Source organism: Aquila chrysaetos, chromosome 14 (assembly GCF_900496995.4).
Source record: "Aquila chrysaetos chrysaetos chromosome 14, bAquChr1.4, whole genome shotgun sequence".
NCBI classification, from domain to species: domain Eukaryota; kingdom Metazoa; phylum Chordata; class Aves; order Accipitriformes; family Accipitridae; genus Aquila; species Aquila chrysaetos.
The window spans coordinates 7,653,815-7,678,093 of record NC_044017.1 but is presented as its reverse complement, the minus strand read 5'-3'; the positions used below and the strand labels follow the sequence as shown (position 1 = coordinate 7,678,093).

At 42.9% G+C, this 24,279-nt stretch overlaps 1 protein-coding gene across 1 annotated transcript in view; it reads left to right on the top strand.

Moving 5' to 3' along the window:
- The first annotated feature begins 3,135 nt into the window (after positions 1-3,135).
- The window catches only part of GPC6 (glypican 6), a 777,565-nt gene continuing 756,421 nt past the window's right edge, over positions 3,136-24,279 (top strand). Inside the window, 2 exon segments of the mRNA XM_041128712.1 lie at positions 3,136-3,195; positions 3,197-3,506. Coding sequence (XP_040984646.1) covers positions 3,136-3,195; positions 3,197-3,506 — 370 coding nt within the window.

The following is a 24,279-nucleotide window of genomic DNA, read 5'->3' as shown; positions in this document are numbered from 1 at the left end:
ACTAGTTGTGAAGCACACTAGTTACATGCGGTTTTATAAGGTACAGCTGAAAAAGGATGAGTATGGTGTGACCATAGGAGAGCTTTTAGCTCGTGCCTATGATGTGCCTGGCAGAAGGTGTTATGTTTCTAAGGGATTGCTAAAGCCACCGGCTTAGAGCGCATTCCGACCGGGGCTTTCTTTGGAGCTCTTCTATTTTGTACAAAATTAATTACATATGTGCTGAGAACACACAATGATTCTCCCGTGTGATGAGTAGGAGATTTGTTGAAGCGGTAGAAATATCTGTGTTTAAACGTGAGCTCTTGGGAGAGTAAGGTGTTCCTTCAACACGCAGGACTACGACGCAACTGGCGCTTTAGGCTATTTATGTCAGAGGCGGGATTCAAGGGTGGAAATGAGTCTGATTTTCCCACAGCAGGTTTCCCATGTTATATAAAGGTTATATCATGCTGTCATCGCCTTATATAAAAGTGCTATCGTGCTACCAATGGTATGAATTCAACTGGTATTTGCAAAAAAATGCAGGGGTGAATAAGCCCCATTTTTTCTAGCAAATTTACAATATTCCTAAAAAACGTTTACCTAGATGCACCCCTGAGTTAATCACAGAATCCCTTTTGCTATTTTATGATGACTTCTGCACTTCAAACCAGTCTGCTGATTTTCTCATTTCCATCATTGAATTTGTGTCAAATAACTTTCCTGTGGGTTGAAGAAATGTTGAAGAAGCCTGGATTGTGGGGGAGTCTGTCATGCTTGATATGTGGTAAGCTAATTCTCTGCTTTGACCACAATGTAGAGGAGAGTTTGAGCAATCCAGAAGAAATGAGGTGTGTCTAACATTTGTAACACCCTCCTCATCCTATCTTGGGGTGAACCATATGTATCTTACATACAGTGAGATCTTACACACAGATCTGCCAAAGGTTTTCCACATAGTAAATATACAGACCTTGCCTAACTTTTCATTAATACGGGGTCACTAACATGTACTAACACCTTATGATTTGTAGTGGGCTGGTAACACATGGAGCTCTCTATTTGTGGTTGCTAAAGCAGTGACTTCCATCCTGTCCTCCAGGAGATGAGGCTGGATGATAGCACTAGACACTGTTACCACACCTATTCACCCACTCCCCCAGAACAAGCTCTAGCAAGGATTATGGAATGTAATAAAACCTTTTGAGCTGGCAAGTCCGTGGAGCTTTAAAGGGCTTGTGGACTCGGAAAAAGGAAGGAAATCTCTCTGTCTCGCCAACCTTCCCCCGCTCCCCGAGCCTTTGCCCTTCCAACCTTATCTCACTGGGGCTTGGCACCTATCCGCTAAAGACATCTCGCCTTAGGGGGAGGTTGTAGGGATGGGTGCTAAGCCCATCTTTCTGACTGGATTGCAGGACTCTGATCAAATCCATTGCTCACCCACTCCTTCCCGGCCCCAACTTGGCCCTGCGCACGCAGGAACTTTGCCAGGAAGAGGAAGGAGAAGGGCTGCGCACACAACTGCTGTTTCTCTGCTGTGTACACAAGCAGTGCCAGAGCATCATCACTCGCTTGGTGGGGAAAAGGGGAGGGAAAAAGGAATGGCAGTGTGGGAGAGGGAAAATGGTAAGGGAGGCTAGGGGAACACACCACGTCAGGTGGGACCAGGATGCGTACGCTGGCCCAGACTCAAGACTAACACTGCAGCGGTATTGGCACCTCATAATTTCCCTCTAATTGGAATGCATTTGAATTATGATAGTGGCATGATACTGTTCCATGGTTCCTCACTGATAAGTGGGTCTCCAAGTTGATGGTCTTTTATCTCTTCTGTTGGCCGCCTTCGCTTCCTCCTGGGCCTGACATCTCTGTCCATATACTTTTGACAAACCGTCGCACTTCTTCTACGGTACTCATAAAAAGCACCGCAATAAATCCTTTCAAACTGTAACTTTGGATTTTATTATCAAATACCTTAGAACAGAATATTTTTCTTTCTCCCTAAGCAGAGACTGAATTCACCTTGCAGGAATTTTCTTCGCTTCCCCCATTCAGTTCTTTGCCGATGCTCATTTGCAGGAAGGAATTTATGGTTTTGTCCCCTGCTCTCCTCTCCTAGGGTGGCACGAATTACCCGGTCAAGGACTGCCCTTCTTGTTTCCTCCTCATTCTTCTCTGTCTGATGCACAGAACATCCTTCCTTCTCTCTCCTTTAGACGAGACTCATCCTCGTTCTAGCCCTTCAGCTCGGGTATTTTTGTGTGCAACAAATAATAATTAATGAGAAAAAAGAGTACGGGGCCCAAACTTGGCATTACAGAGAGCAATACCGCCGAAGAGCATCTTTTTTGACTTCTTGCTAGCAGGCAATTTGTAATTTGGGGGCTAGGAGCGGCTGGATTCGTGGGGAGGAAGAAGTTTTCGGGGCTGTGGGTGCTTTTCCTTCCTTCCGCCAGCAAACAGCGATCCACGCCAGGATTTGCTTTCTGCTCCTGTATTTCGGCGATGCAATGTGTAGCACGTTTTTTTGTGTGTGTGTGTGTGTGTGTGTGTGTATGCGTGTGCGTGTGTGCGCGGCTCTCCCTCGCCGTATCTGCCTCCAGGATTTCTCCCTGCCTGGCTCCGGGGGGGGCTGCTCCAGCGCTGCGCGGAGCAGAGGTTTCCCCGGATCCCGTCAATACAGGCACACGCAGCCAGTGCACCACACGCATGCACACGCACACACACGCGCGCGTACCCACACACCCCCCCACACCCCCCGGCACGCACGGAGCCGCTGTCCAGTCCGGCCCCACGCCGGCTGCTTTTCCCACCACCTCCAGCCGCGCAGAGGCGGCAGGCGCAGCTCCGCGCCGGATCGCGCTGCCGCTGGCCCGGGACTCCGCTCGCAGCAACGCGCCCGCGCTTTCACAACCCACAGCCCGATTTTTACCCCCTTTTTTTCCTTTCCCTTTTTTTTTTTTTTAAGGGGGGGGGGGGTTGATTTGTTGGTTGTTGGTTTTTTTTGGTTTTTTTTTTTTTTTTTTTTTTTTTTTTTCCCCGGCGAGGGGCGAGAGCGCTTTGCGTTTGGAGAAGGAGCCGGGGTGGGGGGGGGCGGGGGGGGGGGGGGGAGAGAAACGAGGCTGCCGCTCTCCTGCCCCCCGCCGTGCGCGCATGTGTGTGCCTGCGCGCCCATCTCCTCCCCGCCTCGCAAAAGTTTGCCTCGGCGACCGGGGGGGCTCCCGGGCCGCCGCCCCCGCAACCGGGGGGTGCGGCGGCGGCGGCGGCGGCGGAGGCGGCGCGGCGGCGGTGCGGCGGCGGCGCGGGACTTGCGCGCCGCGCGGGACTTGCGCGCCGCGCCATGCCGGCGGCGCAAGGGGCTGCGCGGAGCTGCGCCCTGGCGGGGCTGCTGCCGCTGCTGCTGCTGCTGCTGCTGCCCGCGGCCGCGGGGGCCGAGGGCAAGGCGCGGAGCTGCGGCGAGGTGCGGCAGGCGTACAGCGCCAAGGGCTTCAGCCTGGCCAGCGTGCCCTACCAGGAGATCGCAGGTAAGGGGCCGGGCGGAGCGGAGCGGAGCGGGGCGGGAGGGGAGCGCCGCCGCCCGGCTGCGCGCACTCTCCGCGGGAAGCGGGGCCGTGAATGGCCGCGGAGCGGTTTTGCCGGGCCGGCTGGCACCCTGGGGGCTTGCCGGCGGGGCGTGTGTGTGTGTAAATAAATGATTAAGTAAACGTAAAAACTAAGGAGGGGGATTTAAAAAAAAAAAAAGGGGGGGGGGGGGGAGCGCGGGCGAACCTCAGCCGCGGTTCTGCTCGCCGGCAGAAACTTCTTTGAGAGTTGCAGCCGGGCTGCGAGAGGCAGCGAGCGGTTCCGCAGCGGCTGCTGCCCCCGCTGCCGCCGTGCGCGGGGGAAATAACTTTGCCCTCTGCCAGCGGGGACAGGGCGTGAGGGAGGAGGAGGAGGAGGAGTGGGGGGTGTGGGGGGGAAGGCAGTCCTGCTCCCCTCCCGGAGCCAGCCGCCGCGGCCCCTCCGAGGGGGCCAGCCCAGCCGGGCGCCTCCGCTGCAGCCCGGAGCGAGCAGAGGCATCGGCTGCTGGGGAGAGACCCCTCCGGCTCCGCCGCCCGAGCCCCCAGGCAGCCCGTTACTTAGCTCTGCCTTCTGCCGAAACGTGCCTACAACAGGTTATATCGCAGTCTGCCCTGTGGTGGTGTAGGGGTGCTTTGTTGCTGTAATTTTATTTCCCTGCTTTTTCCCAACAACCTTATCCCTATTGTATCTTGGGGACTGCGTGAATAAAAACGTGTCCGGGGCAGATGCTCCTTTAGCAATCGGAGAGCACGACATAAAGAGAGAAATGATACGGGAAGGCATGAGCTTGGGCTGCTTAAATTGGACTGCTTGAGCCCTCGAGAAAGATTTCTGCATTGCCACTGGCACTTCGCTGTTAGGTTCTGCTGTTTGTAGAGTGAATTAGATGCCCCTCGGTTTGCTTGCTTCCTTTTTAAAGTTGGAAGCAGTAGATTTATCTTCCTTGAGGTGAAATAAAGCCGCAGTTACTCAGTGTGCAGTATTTAGTACTTTACATGAGGAATGATAAATGTGGAAAATCTCAGGACAGCGAGGATATAGTTCACAAAAATACGGGGAAGGTTGTTCCACGTTGCCAATGCAGAACAGACCAGATCTCTGCATAGCCACATCGGTTCCTTCGGACACATAGGTCTGACCCACTGACATGCTTTGGGACAGAGCAGAAGAGTAAAGGGTCTCTGGGTGTAACTATTCCACGGGCACCTTCCTCCCTCAGGCTTACCGATTCTCTGGTCTTTCTGTGCTCTTTTTTAAAAATTTCTCTTCAGGTTGCTCATCAGTTATATCAAATCATGAAATCTCTGCTGTGAGCCACAGATCCTTTGAATATGCAGTCAGGCTTTCCCTTGGCTCCCTGTTACTCCCATCTGCTTTGAGACGGTGGTACGATATGCCCTGTCCCATTTAAAAAAAAAAAAAAAGTAATTACCAGTGAATTTCAGACTTCTAGTAACTTTGGGTGAACACTTGTTGCTTTCAGCTCACAGAGTTTTATTGTCTCATTTATTTTCTGAATGTACAGTGGAAAGTTGCCATGCAATTTTTAAGTAATCCCAGCATTTGCAAGTTTCTGTTCACATGTATCAGTACAGAAAGACTCACAGTAGTTAAATACTTAACAGTAGTTCAATCCAAAATTACTCTTCAGTTTCCTGCTAAGCTTCATAAGTAATATCTACTTTATGGTTAAGAAGTACATGATTTATGCAGGTATGAGTTATTTTTTCTGAGCTTCCTATTGCAAGTTGTTTTCTTTGTGGTTTATCTGCCTCGTTACTAGTTGGTGTATCGACTTCTGAGCAGTTCTGCGTGTAGCTATTCAAGTTGGGTGTTGGAAGACTAGGATTGCTTTACCGTGTGTTTTGGAGTACGTACTTCTGCGGTGCTTAGAGGTTGTGTAAGAACCGTTCATGCAGCATGTGCTCTTGTTAATGTGAAAGCTGTGTATTTGCAATCCGGTGCAACGTTGGAAGTTTAAAGCAATCAACGTACAGGTTTCAGAATAATTTTTTTTTCATTCTGTCTTTTTCCACCATACTGACTTGCTTAAGGAAACAATTTGTTACTGTTACGAAAGAAGTGTAGTCCGTCAAATGCCTCATGTTTTAAAGTGTTCAAAGAAGTTTAATTACAGTCGTATCTCTGGACAAACATTGTGTTTTCAGAAGATTTTGCATCGATGGCTTGATAATATGATGGCAAATAGTAATATGCAGTATGCTTTATGTGTTTTGATTTAACAGTAGTCGTATGTTTTCAGTTGTCATTTGTTCAAAAGCTACTTTCTAGCTAGGACTGTTTTAACTTGGTAAACTGAAGAGGTAATGTGTACTTACCGATGCAAAGTCTGTACGTACTGATGCAAAAAGCTAAAGAATCTGTTTAAATTAGAGGGGCTACGGACACAGAGATACCCCTCTGTTGAATGGAGCTGCAAAGCCAGACTTGTTAGATAACTTTTGTAAAATTATTTATACTGGCACTCACTTTTGAATGGAGAAGGTAGAAGTTACAGATTTAAAAAGCTGCCAGTTTTTGCACTGTAAGGCAAGGTTTTCCTACAGTATTTTGTTGCACGTGAAATGTGTTGAACTTGGTATCGCTGTGATTACGGTTGTCTGCTATGCTTTTACAACAGTGCTAAATTGTTCAATGTGATTGTGTAGTACTTATTTGTAATCAACCTGCTGCATCTGACGTCTTGTCTGATCACCAACTTCTGGTGCTGTGACCTACATTGGAGTACAGCGTACAAAGTTGGTTTCCAACATAGGTTGTCGAAGTAAGTTCTCGTTCAAGGAACTTTGCCTGGGAATGGGGGGAGGAAGAAAATTTGAAGTATACATAAGATACCGCTGTGGGCTTGATTCTGTGCGTCAGTCACGCGCTGGGTGGGTAGCAGTAGCTTGTGGTGTATGCTGGGCTGTCCTTGTAAAATCTGCCCTCTCGCAGAGCTGTGTGGAGTATCCTGCTTGTGAAGAAGAGTTGAACTGTCAGACTCCCGCTGACGTGACCCAGCATTCGCGGGCACTGCGTGGAGCTCCTGAGGACTTTGCAGGAGATGTTTTGCTGGAGGAAAATCTGTCACTTGAAAGTCAATACAGAAGGGAAAAATCCCAGCACGTATCTGTTAGCAATACTTGTTTAACTCCAACCATGATTTCAGTAACTTACAGCGTGTTAGGGGAAGCCATGAAAATGAAACATCAAAGTTAAAGGTGGAGCATTGTCCTTGCCTCAGAGTTTTCTGAATGAAAGTGAATGTCTGACTGTTTAAAAGTAATGGATGTGTGCCTTTCCACTTCCAGTTGATCTAGAGATTTTGAAAGGTGAAGGGTGTGGGGTTTTGTGGGTTGTGGTTTTGTTTGTTTTTTGGTTTTTTTTTTTTAACTAGATGCAGAATAATACTGTAGTTAGAGAAAGACTAGAAGTGTTCTGGTAAAGCGTCCAACTGTGAAGGTGTTGAATTCTAAATACTGCGTAAGAAGTTAGTGAGCTTTGTTCTCCTGTGCAGATGATGAACGAGGTGAGATTCTGGCAACACAGAGACACCATAGTGAAAGTAACTGCAATGAAAGCAGAAGCAAACCCTTCATTTTGAAGGTCAGGAGTCACTTGAAATTGTGCTTTGATGAATGGGCTTCCTACTGGCATAATACAGAGGCGTTGACTGAAGAAAGCTAGCAAACATAACACAGTTGCTTGTAGCTCTGAAGTGGTAATAATAATAATAATAATAAAAATAAACTCAGTAGTCACTCATGCAATTGAGCTATTAGTCCATGTCAGATGTTCCCAAGATACTCCTTCTGAATGTTTTGCTTTCCTTTAAGTAGCTCTAAAACGTAATGGTAGATTGACAGGAGAACAGCGGAAAATCCTCCTGACCAAGGCTGTATCAAAGCACTTGTTAATTAATGCCTTCTTTCACTGTTTCTCTACTGCTGTCACCGAGAGTTGTGTCAAGAAAGTGCCTGTAGACCAGGAGGCAAATGGGGATTCACAGGCACCTTGTGTGGTTGTCTCGGGAGTGTAAAAAAAGGAATAGCCTGACTGAAATCAGTAATATAATCAATGCAAATTTGAGAAACCTGAATTGGGCCATTAGGGATTAATTCACTCCTGATCTCAGTGATGACAATGAAGATGGACATGAAATTTCATGTAAACGCTGTACTTTTCTTGTTTTAGCGCTTTTGTAATAGTATCCTTCACATTGTGTATGACTGCTCCTCACCTCTGCGATTTTAGTAACTGCAGCATCAGGAAGCTCTGGTCACCTCCCCTTACGGCCTCCCTAATTTTCCCGTTATGAGTGCGTGGTGCACGTAATACATTGGTGCGTGCGTTTAGCTGGGAGGAAGTACGGCTTTTCTAAGACCCGGCTTTGCTATCACTTTTGTACATATTTATTGGTTTGTATGTGACTGGTGCCATTAAAGGGAATACAACTTATATATGCACATCTAAACCTAAAGGTGTTTTTTGTAAGATCAGGGCCTTTGAGGAGAAATAGCATGTTTTTAATGCGTATAAATAATGCATTTTTGACTGAGAATTTTAAATCTCAGCATCTGGAGCTTCCCGATGCGACTTTATGGTAGAGTATCTTGGAAAGAGGGACTTTAAAATAGAAAAGGCAATGCTTCAATAATTAGTGTAATGATGAATTTCGGTGTATTGTACTCTAATAATCTTCTTTCTGTTGTCAGTCTGATTTATAATCAAAAAGCATACCTAAAGCTATAATATTTTCTACACTTCTAAGTGCTAATGTGTTAAACTGTTCTAATGCTGTATTAGTACTTATTTCATCATACGCTATTGTGAAATACTCCTGAGATTAGGTGGTGTTCAGACACCAGAGAGGTCAAGCACTATGTTAAAAGCTCAGGCCATTCTTTTTATATTACTGCAATAAAGAATATATTCATTTCATTTATATTACCACTTGGCTCCCATAAAAGGTCAGTTTCAGCTGAATGTACAATTACTTGCAAATGGCAAATCTTATAACAAGTGATCAACAATAAAAGCTTTTCTGGGTAATTTGTCTTTAAAATTACCACCTGCCATTTCTTTTGAATGACTTGAGCATCTTGCAGTATCACTCAGAGATCTCTGTCTTATTCCCCACGATACATGTAAGAAAACTATGCATACTAATCTTCCTTTCTGCTTAGTAAAGTAAAAATGCATAATTACATTAAAGTTTCTAGTTGAAATAACAAGCTTGGTGCTTAAAACTCCATTACGGTATCAAAGTATCAGCACTCCCATTACTAGCAAAATGAAATTACGTTTTCAATGAACTATGACTGTATGCTCCCCTTCGTACCTGGTTAATGGGTGCTATCTCCCTGGGAAGGGAACCTTCATTCTGTGGTTTTGACTGTTCGTACTACCAGGCGTAATTATTTTAGCAGCTTAAATATGTGTAAAAGAATTAACACTTCTCCACAAATTCCTAAGAACAGCATATAAAGGTTGGTGTTTAAAGGCAGAATAGTTATTATGCTAAACAGAGAGAATACATTACAAGATGCAAAAGGAATTTAAAATGTGTTGCAGATGGCAGGAAAACATATGCCTGGTAAAAATCTTAGCACTTTATTCCTCTGTATGTAAAAACAGCCTAAAACCTACCGAAACTAAGATTTGCTTTCTTCCCCACTTACTGCTCCAGAGCTCCTGCACGCATCCAAAAAATAAGCTTTCCTAATAAGAAAATTTTTAGCTCTCGTTATAGGAGCCTGTCACAAAGACCACCAGCTCTCTCCGATGAGCTGCTTCCAGCAAACATGACCTTTTCCTTCCAGCAAAGTGAAACAATGGTACTTTATTCTGTCGAGCGATCGCAAACCACGGAAGACGCGCAGCGTTTGAAGGCAGGTGCCGCGAGAGAGCTCCCGCTGACGACAGCCCTTCGGGCCCCGCCGCTACGCCCGGCGGAGCGAGTCTCCGGTGACCAAAATCAGGGGTTATTAATAACGCCGGGAGGGTTTGCGTCCCGCCAGCCCGCTGTAGAAACCCGGGTGCCCAGGAGGAGGCTCTACAGCCCAGCACCAGCCCCGGGATGGAGACCCGCCGGCCGCCTGCCCTGGCCTTCGTTTGCAGGGCTCGGGACAGGAGCCGCTTTCGGACCGTCAAAAAAAGAAGCGGCGAGGGTTGATACGCCTAATGCAAACAGCAAATTGCTCTCCGGCTCGCCTAGCCTGCGAGGTCTGTCACCTCGCGCTTCTAATGGCCTTTTAACCGCGTCTCCAGCTGAGCAGCAGATGTAAAGGGTACCGAGCATCCCGAGCTGGGTTGTTTTTTTTTTTTTTTCCTCCTGAAAGAAGCATTTCTACAGACGCTCGGCTAACAATGGAGCCTCGGACCTGCTCGCTGACCTGTTGGATTTAAAATAGCAGGGCAAATCTCCTGAAATAAGTGGAAGTCTCGACTGCTTTTAACAGGTGCCCTGTAGGGCTGTTACATTAAATTAGGTATGCTTACAGAATCACACAGTCGAGTCTGTGCGTGTGCATGTGTGTGCGTGCGGGGGTAAAATCATGGCTTTTACCTGGAGTGGCCTCAGAGTCACATGTAAGCGCCGAAAGAGCTAGAGAAGCGGCACGTTACCAGGATAGGTATTTGCAAACCAGGTTGCAACTTTATGGGCCCCATCTGAAAAACACATGGGCAAGCACACATGAATGCAAACATATGCACAATAAAAAAATACACAGGGCTCAGTTCATATATGCCAGAAAGATCAAAGGCTAAGTCAGCCACGCTAATCCTACTGTTTGGGGAGTCCAATTAGTTCAAGCCTGATGCTTGACTAAGCAGTAGGTAACATAACCTGCCCTCTAAGTCAAAAGCTAGACCTCTCTGTTGCCAGAAACAGATTCTTTGTCAGTCTCCGTAGCTGTAGCTCTTGCCACGTCGATGATGGTAGCCACATACTTCTCTGATGTTTTTGGCCACGTCCCTCTGACTTGTGCGTTGAGTTTCTAACGTACTAGAGACTACGGGGACACCCATCTGGCTTTTCTCTGAGTTTGTCTTGGAGGGAAGTCAATGCATGGGATGAGGCTTTTGCACATCTGGGTATCAGAGTGTAGTACGGTATAGTGTGAGGATGTACGTGGATACTGCTGTGGTTGTGAGAACTATGGAGGTATGCAGAAGTACTCCAGATCTGGCAAAATGCAGTCTGTGAATGCCTCACTACAGTTCTCATGTCATATGTCTGCGTTTGGCTTTTGAGTTATGGTATCCCTTATGACCTTCAAGTTTTCCTTCGAAAGCCTATAAGCAGTAATTAATACAGGAAACTAAAATGGCTTTCTTAAGCAGATTTTTTTTTTTTTTTTAAGAAGTGAAGCATAACATTAGGGAAAGGATCTTTACGCGCAGTTATCCTACCAAAAGTCCAATAGTGCTGACTGATGGTCGCGGCCAGGGAGGCTCCTGTCAGGTCCTGCGTACATTTCTTGTAGGTTCTTTTCAGCTCAGGATCAGTTTCCTGTCTTCAGGAAATGTTTCTCTTTGAGCTGCTCTTGCCTAAATTTCATTTTTCTGGTCATACCAATCAAGTAGTAGAGGTCACATTTTGGATAAAGTGTTGGTATTTATGGTTGCAGCATTTGAATCTGGAACAACCATTTCTCTTTCCCAGTAGATGCCACGTTGATCTGTGTTTTGGTTTTGGATAGTCTTTTGTAAAGGTAGCAATGTGTGGCTTTGGAGTCCAATACACAGCTCTAGATAGAGGTAGTGAGGCTAGCAAAAACCTGACTTGGAGAACTGGGGAGAGAATATAGCGTAAGATGAATTGTTGGCGAAGGGACCGTTACTGGAAGGTGAACGGAACATGAATGAGAGTACTTCTTTCTCTCATTGCTTGAGTGACTTTGCATTCATTGTGTTAGGTATTAAGACCTTCCATGCAGTTAAAGCCCTAGGAGAAGGGAAAAAGACTGGAAAAGTGCTTTCGTGCAAGGATTTGGATGAATAGGTTGCAAAGTAGGAGGGAGGGAGCAGAGATGCTCCATTTCTTTTTTCTTTTTTTTTTTTTTTTTTTTTAATGCCCCACTTGGTCTTGGTCCGTACAGTCTGTAGATGTCTTCTTTTTTTCACCATCTAAGTGGTTAAACATCTCATCTCAAACAGATTGTGGCAACCTGACTGATCATGCTCCAAAAAGGAAAAAGTTCTAATCAAGATGTATTGGCATTTCTATTGTTGAACGGTTCCTTCGGAGCTTGTTGCTCTGCTAAGTGGGCAGTTCTCAATAATTCAAGCTCAGTATCTAATATGTAATTGTCTCATTGCAGAGAGAAGAGTGCAGCTTTTGCACGGTTCTGTCTCTCATCATAATTTTACAAAACTGTGCTCCATAACCTGAGAGAGCAGACTATGAGTTTCTGGCTTATGCTTCCTTTAAACCTAAAAAAAGTCATAAAAGGCTTGGGTCCAGACTATCGAAGTATGTTTTCATTGACATCTCCCCCCCCTGCATGGGAGTTGGCTGTCAGCAAAGTTGTGTGTTCCCTGTCCCTGCCTCTGACTGCTTCCCTTGCGTCAGGTCTAGTCGTCTGACACGCTGGCCTGGACTAGCAAGCTGATCTGATAGCTAACCCGCCAAAAAAGACCGTGAAGTTACTCAAGAGGTATGTGGGAACGTGTGCCTGAAGTCATGAGGAGAAAGTTGGGCTCACCATTTGATGGTGGCTTTCAGGTAGATATCTTACAATTACCATGAAACTGCAAGAGGAAGACTGTCCATCTTTTCTCACATGGCAGCAAAATGCAATCTGGAATAGTATAGTACTCTTACAGTATAATTGAGAAGAACCTACCAGCAGCTGAACCTCCTTAGCTATTATCCCCACTTTTGCACTTGCCTTTCCAACTGCATCACCAAAATTTGACAAGCCGTCCTAGCAAAGTCATCTGTTCTCCAAAACTGAAGGAGCTGAACATCTGCCTGGGATGAGGGATCATACTGAGAGTGCTTCACTGCTTTTGGGAAACTCTCTGCTTGTTACCAAGTCGATAGGTGATAGTTAATGTGGTCAGTTTAGTGGGTGTCTGCCGATTTTATGGCACATTGGAATTTGGGGTTTATGAGGCAAATGGATCGGATTATTAGACCACAGGTTTATATACTGCTATTTATTGTTGTTTTCATGTTTTAAATCTTTTCTACACCTGAGGGTACCTATTGCCAGCTACATGCAGCTTTGACATATAAAAGAAAATTGTGCTCATAGTAGTGCTGAAATATAAATTGTTGAAAGCAGTGGCAGGACGCTTCTTTGCGTGTCGTAAGTATACAGTCGTCAGTCATCAGACTTCAGAAGCTGTTGCACAATTTTTAATTGTCTTTTCATTTCTGAGTACCCTCGTTTTCAAATGTGTGCTAGTCCCTAAGAAGTTTAAACAATGCCGTGACAAATCAAAAGAAAGGGATGATGAGCAGCCAGTGTCCAGTGGCTACACCTGATGTGTTTTGCATCTTTTCTCTTAACCTGACATAATGTTTCACAGAGAAAGGACCTGTAAGTGCAAAACAGTGACTGCATGTTGTTTAGTTACAAAAAATTGATTCACTGCATAAATACATAATATAAATATTTATTTCTCTGATATTAGCTTTTGGCTTTACAACTTTAACACATGAGATAATACTGCACATGAGCAATTTAGAGTCCTTGAATGAAAATATCTATATATCATTTTGTCTGTCAGCATTATCTGTGTTGTAGAGAAATACGGAAAACACCTCTGGAACAGTTTCTGACTCAGACCATATTCTCTTTAACCAGTTAGAGTTGTTGCAATTTGCAGTATTCTTATCTGGTCCAAACTTTGCGTAACATGCATGTATTTAAAGCAGTTTCAAAAATGTAAAAGAAGATGCTAAAGCTGACCCACACTAAAAACTTCCTTAATAAAATCTTTTTTTATTTTGTGAAGTAGTCTATCCTCTGCTAGCAGTCCAGCTGCAAAAAAAATCAGGGAAGACAGATCATGCTAATCAAAATTGCAAAACAAGTTTTGTTGGCTCAAGAGAGATTAAGGTGTTTCTGAGCAGAAAATCAAAATCTAATTTAAAAATTAAGGTATTTAAAAGAATGACGTAGGGGAGGTTTATTTATTGAATTGGTGAAAAGCCAGGAGCAATATTGCTTGACCGCTGCTGTTCCAAGACGGTCTGTCATGCTGGCTTTGGGCTGGAAATAAGCACTGTTAATTGAATACCTGGAACATAACTAGAATGCATTGATTAAATACAAACACCTGTCTTTGCAATGTAGCATGGCTGATGAAGTGAAAGGATTCCCAGAAACGGCTTCCTGAAACTGAACGCTGAAATAGTGATTAGCTTGTTCTTAAAGCTCATCTTCAGAAGTCCCGTACTGTTCTTCGAATGAGAACTCCAAAGCCTCTTTCTTCTTTAATTACTGAGACAGCATACTAAAAGCCATGTATAAATTGACTGTAATCAGATTGGTTGTGGGGCACGTGCACACTTTGGTTACTAGTATTTTGAGTTAAAGACCCCCAAACCTGATTTCTGCCTGTCTATGTCCATTGAATGCAGCTGATGGCAGAATTTGATGGAGAATTAATTGCAGGGTTTTTTTTAAAAGTAAAGCAGTAAATGATCAAAATTCAAAATTACGATTTGATTGTGTGAAGCACTGAAGAAATACAAAAATGGGACAGTCCTGTCTGCAGAGAGCTTCCATTTTATATTTATGCCAGCATTTCTTCATGAGACTTACACAATTGTAAGGTCATAGTTACGTACATACTGTTTAACCCTTTTTCTATTACGTAAACAACAAATGTAGTACAAATAAATATGCTGCTTAATTTTTTAAATTGTCCTTTTAAAGGACACCAGCTTCATATCCCACTGAGATTACTACAATGATTGATAGTTCCTTCGTGGAAGCATCTTTGTACCTTGTTAATTAGTAATTTAGAGACTGAGTTTGCTTCTTAAAGCAGCTCCAGCTGGACACTGTAAATCATTGTCTAGAGCACAGTCTATGCTCAATACAGAAACTGGCCAAACCACAAACTCTTTGCACCTTGTATACCAAAATCTGGCTGCTGGTGAATAGTTAAACGCATAAATACAGATCATTGTTCAAGTGGAGCTTTTCCATATCTGATGAATAGATTTAAATTGCTCTTCTCTCACGATTTACCCAAGAGACTAATGCCTTCTCTTCAACTGAGAAGAATGCGCAGAAGTATTATGTCCACAGCGTGTGGACATATGTGCATAATTTCATATGCCCATGTACCCAAACAGCCCGTTATGTTCAAAAAGTCTGCTGAAATTGTATCATACACCAGACAGCTTTTTTCCAAGGTATATTACAAATGGTGGATAACTTTTGGATTATAATTGAGGTCCACTTTTCCTTTTAATATCTGCATAGTTTTCCTTTCATTATTAGTTTTTGCTTCTTTGAGTATTCTAGAGTAATTTCCATTTTTCTGGTGACAGGATGGTAATTGCCATTACCTTCATACCTAACGGACCTCTTAAGCTAAATCTGCTTTTGGTGGAAGAGGAAACTCTACAGAATTTCCCTGTCCTTTTTAGCTGAAACACCAGCAAAAATCAAACTCAAGATGAAGGAAGTTCTATAGTTAAGAGCAGATTCATCCAGATTTTAGTCTGTAATGCCGAACAAATCTCACGCAGGTCCATAAACTTCAGCTGGGCAGAAGAATCATACATGTAACTTTGCTATTGATTTATATACTTTTCCGTTATTTTGTATAGTCCTTTCAACGTCATTATTACAGTTATTGTACAGCACAGACAATAAACCTTTCTAGAAAGACTAATGGAGTTGGCAAATTAGGATCATCATCATTTTAATGGCTGATAGATAAGTGCTAATCTTTTTGTTCCATTCTCTGGCTCGCTGATGTTGGGAGCTGATCAAACTGTTGCATGCAATGACTGTTCAGATGAGTCGTGTGGAAAGGACTGATGTAGCAGAATAAAACTTCTCAAAATGGTACTTAGAGTTTCTATACCTTTGTGTTAATTCAATATAGAGATACAGAGGTGCAATCTTAATTAGTTTAAATCAGCAAATATGAGATGAGTTATTTACAATTTTCATCAGTAATCATCTTGGGAAGATGATAGTAACAGCCAGCAGCCACATTTTCTGATTAATAGATATTTGTATTTTTGACATTCTCATATGAAAGGCAAATTTGTAAACATTACTAATATTTATTCCACAAATATTTGTCTCATTTTTGTTTCACCCTGCTGTGATCTGCAAGTGTGCTAATCATTCGGACCCCTTTGGAGCAAAGGTGCTTACTAAGTTGTGTTAGGTATAGCAGGAACGCAGGATGCAAACAAATTTTTGTTGAAAAAACATCTCGGTCTAATTTTCCAAGAGAGCTGCACGCATGCCTTTCAACAGTGAGGAGTTAATTTGCAAAGGCAAGCTACAGAATATATTCTGAATATTTTCTCAATTGCTTATGGGGGACTCTTCTTCTTCCTTTTCTTTCTAAATCATTCTTTTCTGTTCTGCCCAGAATATTTCATGTGTTTGCTACACAGACACATACGGACCTCCACATTTCAAAAGAAGAAAAAATAACAGATAATTCATTTTTTTAACATTACTTGTGTTTGCTCCCACAAAGAGTTAGGCCATCGCTGTATTTACCGATACAGCCCCTTATTTTTAGGCAGCTTCGTGCCTTGCAAGATCAAGTTTTCATATAGGTGCTTAAGGCTACAGGATAAATGCACGAGGAGAGTTAGTCACGACAACTGAGTAATCAGCCAGTGAATCTAACCTAGGAGAAAAGTCCCGTGAGTGATGCTGATGAGTGAGAGAGTTGAGTGCTCACTCCTCATGTTTTGGGAGAACATTTTCAAGGCCCTTTTTTGAAGGGATGAATGTGATCTTTCCTTTTGAAGCGATTCCACTGTGCATAAATAATAGCATGTTCACTAAGCTGGAGAGGGGGTTTGGTTTTGTGCCTGTTTGTTGGCACATCGGAGGACACTGTTTTGAAATAGCTAAAGCATTCTCTCCAGCTCCAGTCCAACAAAGGCATAAATATTTTTGTGTAAGGCAGCTACTGGAAGACAGACTGAAACCAGCATCCTGGATCTGCAACCCCTCTGTGAGGTGAGGGCAGGCTGCACTCAGCTAGATAGTTTCTTCACTCTGTTTCTGCACAAGAACTAATTATTGCGTGCAAAGCAAAAGTATTGTAATAGGAAAGATTAAAAGCAGGATGTCAAAATTATTTTTCTTTGCCAAGGACAACTCTGTCTGTAGTAAATCTATTTAAACATAAGGTAGCTTTGAAGTAGGCTGGCATTGCTATTTGATCTTGAAGCTTTTCTTAATAAAACACTTAACTTGAAAATTGGTCAGCATAGAAGGTTTTTTCCCCTTGTTTCTTCCCTCTTGAGGAATATTTAAACAATTCCAATTTTCCTCCTGTGCTGATAATGTTATTCAAATTATTAGTAATCAAATATGAGATTGCAAGCAGCCAGCAATAATCTAAAAGATGTTTGACAAACGCTTTGATTATGGCATAATCTTCCATGGGATTTGATGGGAAACTCATTGCTTGGGCCATTATATCCTAAATTAGGCAAAGTACAATGAATTACGTGTTCCTGTCACCTCGTTATGATTTGTCAGTAGCGGTAGCCGGCCTTTTTTCTTTAAGTACTCCAAAGGAACAATCCACAGTGAATACAAGCATCTACACCTTGAAGTGTGAGGTTCTGTAGGGGCCAGTTTGGATTAACACGGTTCCTGGTGTAGGTGGCTGCTGGCCCTTTGGCTCCTGGATTCCCAGGCGACCCAATCCCTTCTGATACATCCATTTTGCTCCAAGCGAGCACCCAGCGTCAGAAGGTATGCGTTGCCTGCTCCCACTGGGCAGGATCCTCAAAAAGCGATGCCCAGTCGGCATGACAGCCTAGACAGAAATATTTTCTGTTTTCTGCGAGAGTGAGTCTTTCGTGAAGAAGCAGTAGGTGTAACTATTGGAAGTGCACATGAATAATGTTAAAGGTGAGTTTTGGGTAGGTTGTAGTTCCAAAAAAATGGGTTGGTTCTTCGTCAAACGTTGACAAAACAGCAAGCATTCTTGGAAGATGTTTTTAGTTTCCTGTTAGTGGGAGTGGATGGTGGTGCGGAGTGGTTCCTCATAGACCCCTGCTAAAGGGTTTAACGTTTTTCATCCTATAAATATGTTTTTTTAAGAATAAGGCTATAAAAACAACAACAAAAATGCTCCATGGAGAGTCAGCAGCAGAAATCTTAGTGTTCTCTGCTGAAGATGAAGCTATTCTCCTTCCAATATGTTCCACCGAGGTTAAGGTAGGAGAGCGAGGTCTTGAACATCCCATGGGTTCTGTCTATTTCCACTAGAAGTTTTATTTGCTTTCTGAGCCTAGACACAAACTCGGCAGTGGGAATAACAGCAACTTTAACATTTTCTCCTGGGGAAATTGCTTGACTTCAGAAGCACCTTAGAAGGTTGCAAAGGTATTGCTGGCCAACAGGCACAAAATAATTTGATACAAAACTGAGCTCTAAGTTGCTGTTGGAAACCACCAGGATAATGAGTCAGTTTCAGAAAAAAATAGGTTCATTATTTTTTAATTGGGCTGCTTTTCAAGAAATCCAGGGGCTGCTCATCAAAATGCAAGAGGTGTTCCAAATATCATAAAGTTTAAGGAAATTAAGTTCTGATGAATTGTGTATACCTGACACGATGAATCTGTCGATTGTTCGCTGCTGGCCTTCACTAGTGAGTTTTCCTACATCTTCAAGTGTCTTCTCATGTGAGAAACAACACAAACATCAATTTAAACAGTATATAAATATGAACTGAGGTAAGTACTTAAAATGAAACTTTAACAAGAGCAGAAACATTTTGACAAGATTATTTCAGGGAACAGTTAAAATAAATGAGAACAGTTTTCCTTTGTGATTAACACCATTATATTCTCATTCATTCAGGACATGATATTCATTCAGGACATTATATTTATTCAGGACTTACACAGCAATTTTCAGAGGAGCTGTGTAACAACAAAATGAGAAGAGCAATAAAAGACATAAAACTAATAATACATTTGATATTCAGAGAAAGCAGGATGCAGAGTGAGCTGGGAGGACTGGGGTATCTACATTCAGCTTGCTGCAGAACTGTGATCTAGGCAGACGTAGGAACTAAAGAAGTGTTTCTTGTGCAGTTACATAGATATAGCCATGACAGAGGTGAATATTTGGTGGAATGCTGATGGGTGGACTTAAAAGGCTTTCTGAAATGGTTTTTTTTGCTTTCACTTTAAATATGAATTCTCTCCTTATTGCTGTCAATTCCAAAAATAAAACTGGGATCAAACCTCTCTTACTTTGTAGTCATTTGATAGGAGCTTAGTTAATACTAAACTCAAAAATGAATGTGACACATTTATCACATATCTTTGACTGTGTGTTCCTGAGTGACTAACAACCGCATCGGTCTTGTGTGATGTCTTTCCGAAAGTCCCTCCCCGTAGTCTCTTCCCTTTCTCTTCCTTTGGTCCTTCCCTAAACATCCTATAAGTTTTCAGCATCTCCACAGCCCCCTTAGCACATATAAAAAAATTTAGTACCGTCTCAAAATGCTCTTCTCTCTGCAGCCATCCTATAAGGAGTCCTTTACTTCTGTAGACAATTACCCTGTTTCATGTGCACAGCATTCTGGGGAGAGAGTTTCTTTCTTTGACTTATTTTTGGTTTCACATTAGATACAACCATCTCATCAAGAAATCATTCTGCTCGGGCAGTCAGGAGTAGCTTACTCAGTGTCCTCTGGTTTTGACTGACTACCTCCACCTATATTGTTTCCTTGGTCCTTGCCAGGAGTTAGCACTTTATTTGCATTGTCTTTATTATACAGATAACTTGGTAAGATAAGTCCAGGAGCTTCACTCCATGTCACTTTTTTTCCAGTTGCTCAGTCTTTTACTAATGGTTTGTTGGTTTTTGGTGTCTGCCCCTGCCCCCCCCCCCCCCCAGCTTTTTTCAGATTATCTTAATATTTTGCTTCTGCAAATCCAAACTGTAGTTTATCTGCCAGTTACTCCAAAAGAGGTATCATTGAGTGTGGTCTTCTTACATTCATGATTTAACCTCCTTTCAGTGTGGTTTTTGTCAGCCACTTTTGGGAGTACTTTCTTAACTTGTAAGATACAAGCTCGGTTTTATCTGTATTTCAGAAATCATATCAGGATATGGTCTGTCATTGCAGCTCCTCCTGACTGGTGGATACACTACTGATTTTTACCAAAGTCTGTCAAAGCTGTTGGATTTTAGTAGGGCCAGGACTTCCTTCTTTGCTGAGAATTTTCTTTCCTGAACTATTTATTTTTGGAGATTTTAATTATTTGCTCAATAGTTAAACCAATATGTAAGAAACTTTTTATGCTTGGGGATGCGGAGAGGAGAGGGGTCCGTTCAGTCTTTGTGAAGGAACAAAGTGCTGAGGAGCAGAAGCACGAGGCACGCAAGTTTGCTTCTGTGGAGCTGTGTCAGAGTAGAGGAACACAGTCCAAGTCCAGCAGTATCTACCGGAACAAAAGAAGCAGTAACTAAAGTAATCTTATGTAATTTTAGTCTGTGTGTTACTACAGCAGTTTTGCTTAAATTTTGACAGTACCGGAATCTTGTTTACAAACTCTGATTTTACAACCCATCTATAATTAGTCCCTGTATTTTATTCTTAGACCGTGACACTTAAACCCAGTGAGTTCCCATCCTTTTTCCAGAGGGATACAAAAACCACTAGCGATCCCTCCACCTTCCTGTCGCAGCACAGGGTCCTGGGAGTTACGCGCTAAAATCCTCGTCCGCCCGCAGGAGCTGCAGAGGCACCTTCGGGAGCCAGCAGGAGCGGCACCGCTGGGAGCGCTGCGCCTGGGAGATGGCAACGGCTTCCCGGTGGTCCCTCGCCCTGCTGTGGGACGAGTCCCGGCTTTAACGAGCTTCCCGGGCTCCTTGCGTCCGGGTGGCTCTGCTCCAGGCACCAGTGCCCTGCAGCCCGCTTGGAAATGGTGTGGTGTGGTCCAGGGAGGGATGTCCCGCCTGACCTGACCTGCGGCTCGGGAGCCCCAGGCTGGCCGACCCCGCGCACGTACGTAAGCGTGTTTCTGAACTTCACGGAATGTCAGGAGTTTAACCTTAAAAACACCCTTAACTGCTCCTGCGCAGAATATATTTACGGATGTAACAGCACCTTCTCGCCTTATGCAGTAGTTTGATACGGCGTGGAGAATAGTGCTCTGCGGAGCAGAAGAGGGTGTTAGGATCGGTCTGAATTTGGATAGGACGTCAATGAAGATGTTAGGAAGGAGACGTTTATTACAGTTTTTTTTCCTCACGTTTGAAGGAGGGAGAAGTATTAATAGCAAACAGCGGTACAGATGTATTTTTACATCTCAGTCGTCAGCGCTTTGGGAAGAATATAGACGAAGGACAAAACAAGAAAAAAGCAGTAGCAATACAGAATTGGTGGGATGCGTTGAAAAGGCACTGTCTTTGCCATTCTGCCGTAGTCAGAAAAGTCAAAATCCACTTCAGAATGCAGGAATAAAAAATGACAGTCTGCTAGACTGAAGCCTGACAAAATTGCCATGAAAATAAGCTAGCTCCAAGCAAAACACTGCTCATCTACCGTTTACCGTGATGTTGACTTTTAAGATGAAAAGGTTGATACTGTATTCGGGGAGTGGAAAATTAATTTTTTCATTAGCACGGCAATTTTTAATGCCATTATTTCATAATTACTCCACCAAGTTTGGAGCAGAGATGCCTAGCATTGCCGATAGCTTATTCATCCTGTTGAATAACACTGAAAAATAATCAGCATAATCAAATCCAAATGTAAAATTAATATGAAATTGCCAAAGCTTTGGCTTTTTTTTTTGTTTTAAACAGCCACATGAGCTTTGAAAAAAGCTTCATTTAAAAAAAAAAAAAAGAAGTATAAATTCTCTCTTTTTATTACCAAGAGAAAAAAGTGGAGTTTTTGACCCAAAGGAGACGTTTTCAGAATAATGCATGAAATAAGCCGTTGCTACCTAAAAGTGAGGAACACCAAAGGCAGATGCAACCTCAGTCTAAATCAGGACTGTGCAAGCATATAGTGTGTGGCACCACAGGGCTAAATGATCTGCTTACTGCTACTTTAATCTCCTCTCCTGGCCTGCACATGGCCAACAGGCGTGAACTTTGTTTTTTGACATTTTTTATGTTAACTGTGTTTTTAGTAACAGCAAATAAATCCAAATTTTAGGAGAGAAACACCAAAACAATTTTTAATTGTGTAAAAAAAAAAAAATAATTTAACATGATAACATATTGTGATTATAAACTGAACCCATGTGATGTGAGAAGTATTGCATCAGCAAAATTATTCTTAGGTTATATTCTGGGGTTAACATTAAGTAGTGGTGGCATTCTGCACCACCTTGTTTACCTGTGACTACTTTGCCTTTATAATAATGATATAAAAAACCCCATCATCAAAGTATAGCTATTTTACTAACTCAGGTAGACAGAACAGCCTCGAGTTTGCTTTTTGGCATCATGCTATACATCTGTAGGGCAAGGAAACAGTTTATTTAAAAATGAAAAATCCACTTACTCATTCCTTGCAGAAAGTTGGTAGTTATTACTGATTCAGATTCTGGGCACAAACGATACAAATACACATACTGAACCAGGTATTGTGCTCACTGTTGTTTAAAACTATTTCTTACACTACAATTCATGAGCAGATACTGGTAGAAAAAGCTTTACTCTGAACAGAAACAGAGCTGGGGGAAAAAAAAAAAGAGAGAAGTCTGTGAATTGGACTGAGGTGGTGGTTGAATTTGTATTTCTGTACGATGCTAGGGACAAGTGAAAGAGGTGGATCTAAAGAGAAATACACTTGGAAGCCCATCGGCGACAGGATGAAAAGGAAAACAAATGGGAAATAAAGAGGATGGGAAAGGAGCAGAGGTGCTCCGTAACAACGTACAGCAGCACGCGGAGGGAAGTGGAGGTGAAGGAAGTGGCATGTGGTACCTTCCCTTTGGATGTGAGGCTTTAATTTGTTTTTGTGTGTTTTGCACATGAATTCTGTAGAATTGTATTTGCTTTCAAAACCTCATCAGGCACAAGTGCTTGTTGGAGTATTTCTGACAGTATTCCTAGTCTCTGAACTTCATAGTTGTGATTAGTTCCTTCAACAAATCTTCCATGCAGTTGCTTTGATTCTCATAATTAATCACTTTCACTCAATCAAGTACATTTTTCAAAGACTGTGTCGTGGTTTAACCCCAGCCAGCAGCTAAGCACCACGCAGCCGCTCACTCACTCCTCACCCCTCCCAGTGGGATGGGGGAGAAAATCAGAAGGAAAAAAGGTAAAACTGGGTTGAGATAAGAATATTTTAATAAAACTAATAATGATAATAATAACAATAATAAAATGACATAATAATAATAAAAGAATTGGAATACACAAAACAAGTGATGCACAATGCCATTGCTCGCCACTTGCCGACCAATGCCCAGTTAGTTCCTGAGCAGCGATTCCCCCCTGGCCAACTCTCCCCATTTTATATACTGGGCATGACGTCCCATGGTATGGAATATCCCTGTGGCCAGTTTGGGTCAGCTGCCCTGGCTGTGTCCCCTCCCAACTTCTTGTGCCCCTCCAGCCTTCTCGCTGGCTGGGCATGAGAAGCTGAAAAATCCTTGACTTTAGACTAAACACTACTTAGCAACAACTAAAAACATCAGTGTGTTATCAACACTCTTTCTCATACTGAATCCAAAACATAACACTATACCAGCTACTAGAAAGAAAATTAAATCTATCCCACCTGAAACCAGGACAGACTGAAATTGTTAAATATAAATTGTTCATGATCCCATAAAGAAAAGGCAATTTTAAAGGTTTTGATTCTCAGTATATGTTCCTGCTATGAAGAGAACATGAGTACCTGAAAAAGAACAAAGAAAGAGCCATGTTCCAAGATATTCTCCATTTAAGGATAGTTTAGGGGATTTTTTTTTTTTAATACATTCTTAATGTGTTAAGATGCCAGCCAGTTTCCAAATACTTGCAAAATCCTGTAATTGATTTATTAAAGATGGAATTCTGTACTGTATTTGTGAGGTGCATATATGTATTTGTATAGGTCTGTAGAGGTGGTTAAAGCAAAGCTGTTCATTTGCTGACATTTGTGAAACAACATTTTTTTACTATGCGTGTGAGATCGGAGAGTCTCAACATATGAAATGATGGGTGATACTAGCAAACAGAAAAGCAAGCAAAATGAAAGGCGTTGTTCCACCTGGAAGAGAAGGGTGGAGTGGAGGCCATATGACAAGTGTTTTACTGCATGCAAATCCTATAGTCCACTTACGCAGGACCTATGCATATGCAGACCTCCTAAACTGGAACTTAAAATGACTTTACGCAGAATTTAGATACTAAAATCTTAGAGAGTAGTTGAGGCAGCTTCTTCTCAAGAATCCCATGACCTCTGTGAAAACATAAAAAACAGCCCCCCCACCGCCCCAAACAATTGCATTGTCTGTTTTGGGGCAGAAACGGCAACTTGCTAGCCATTAGAGGAGTGCTATTCTCCTGTGTATGTTTATCA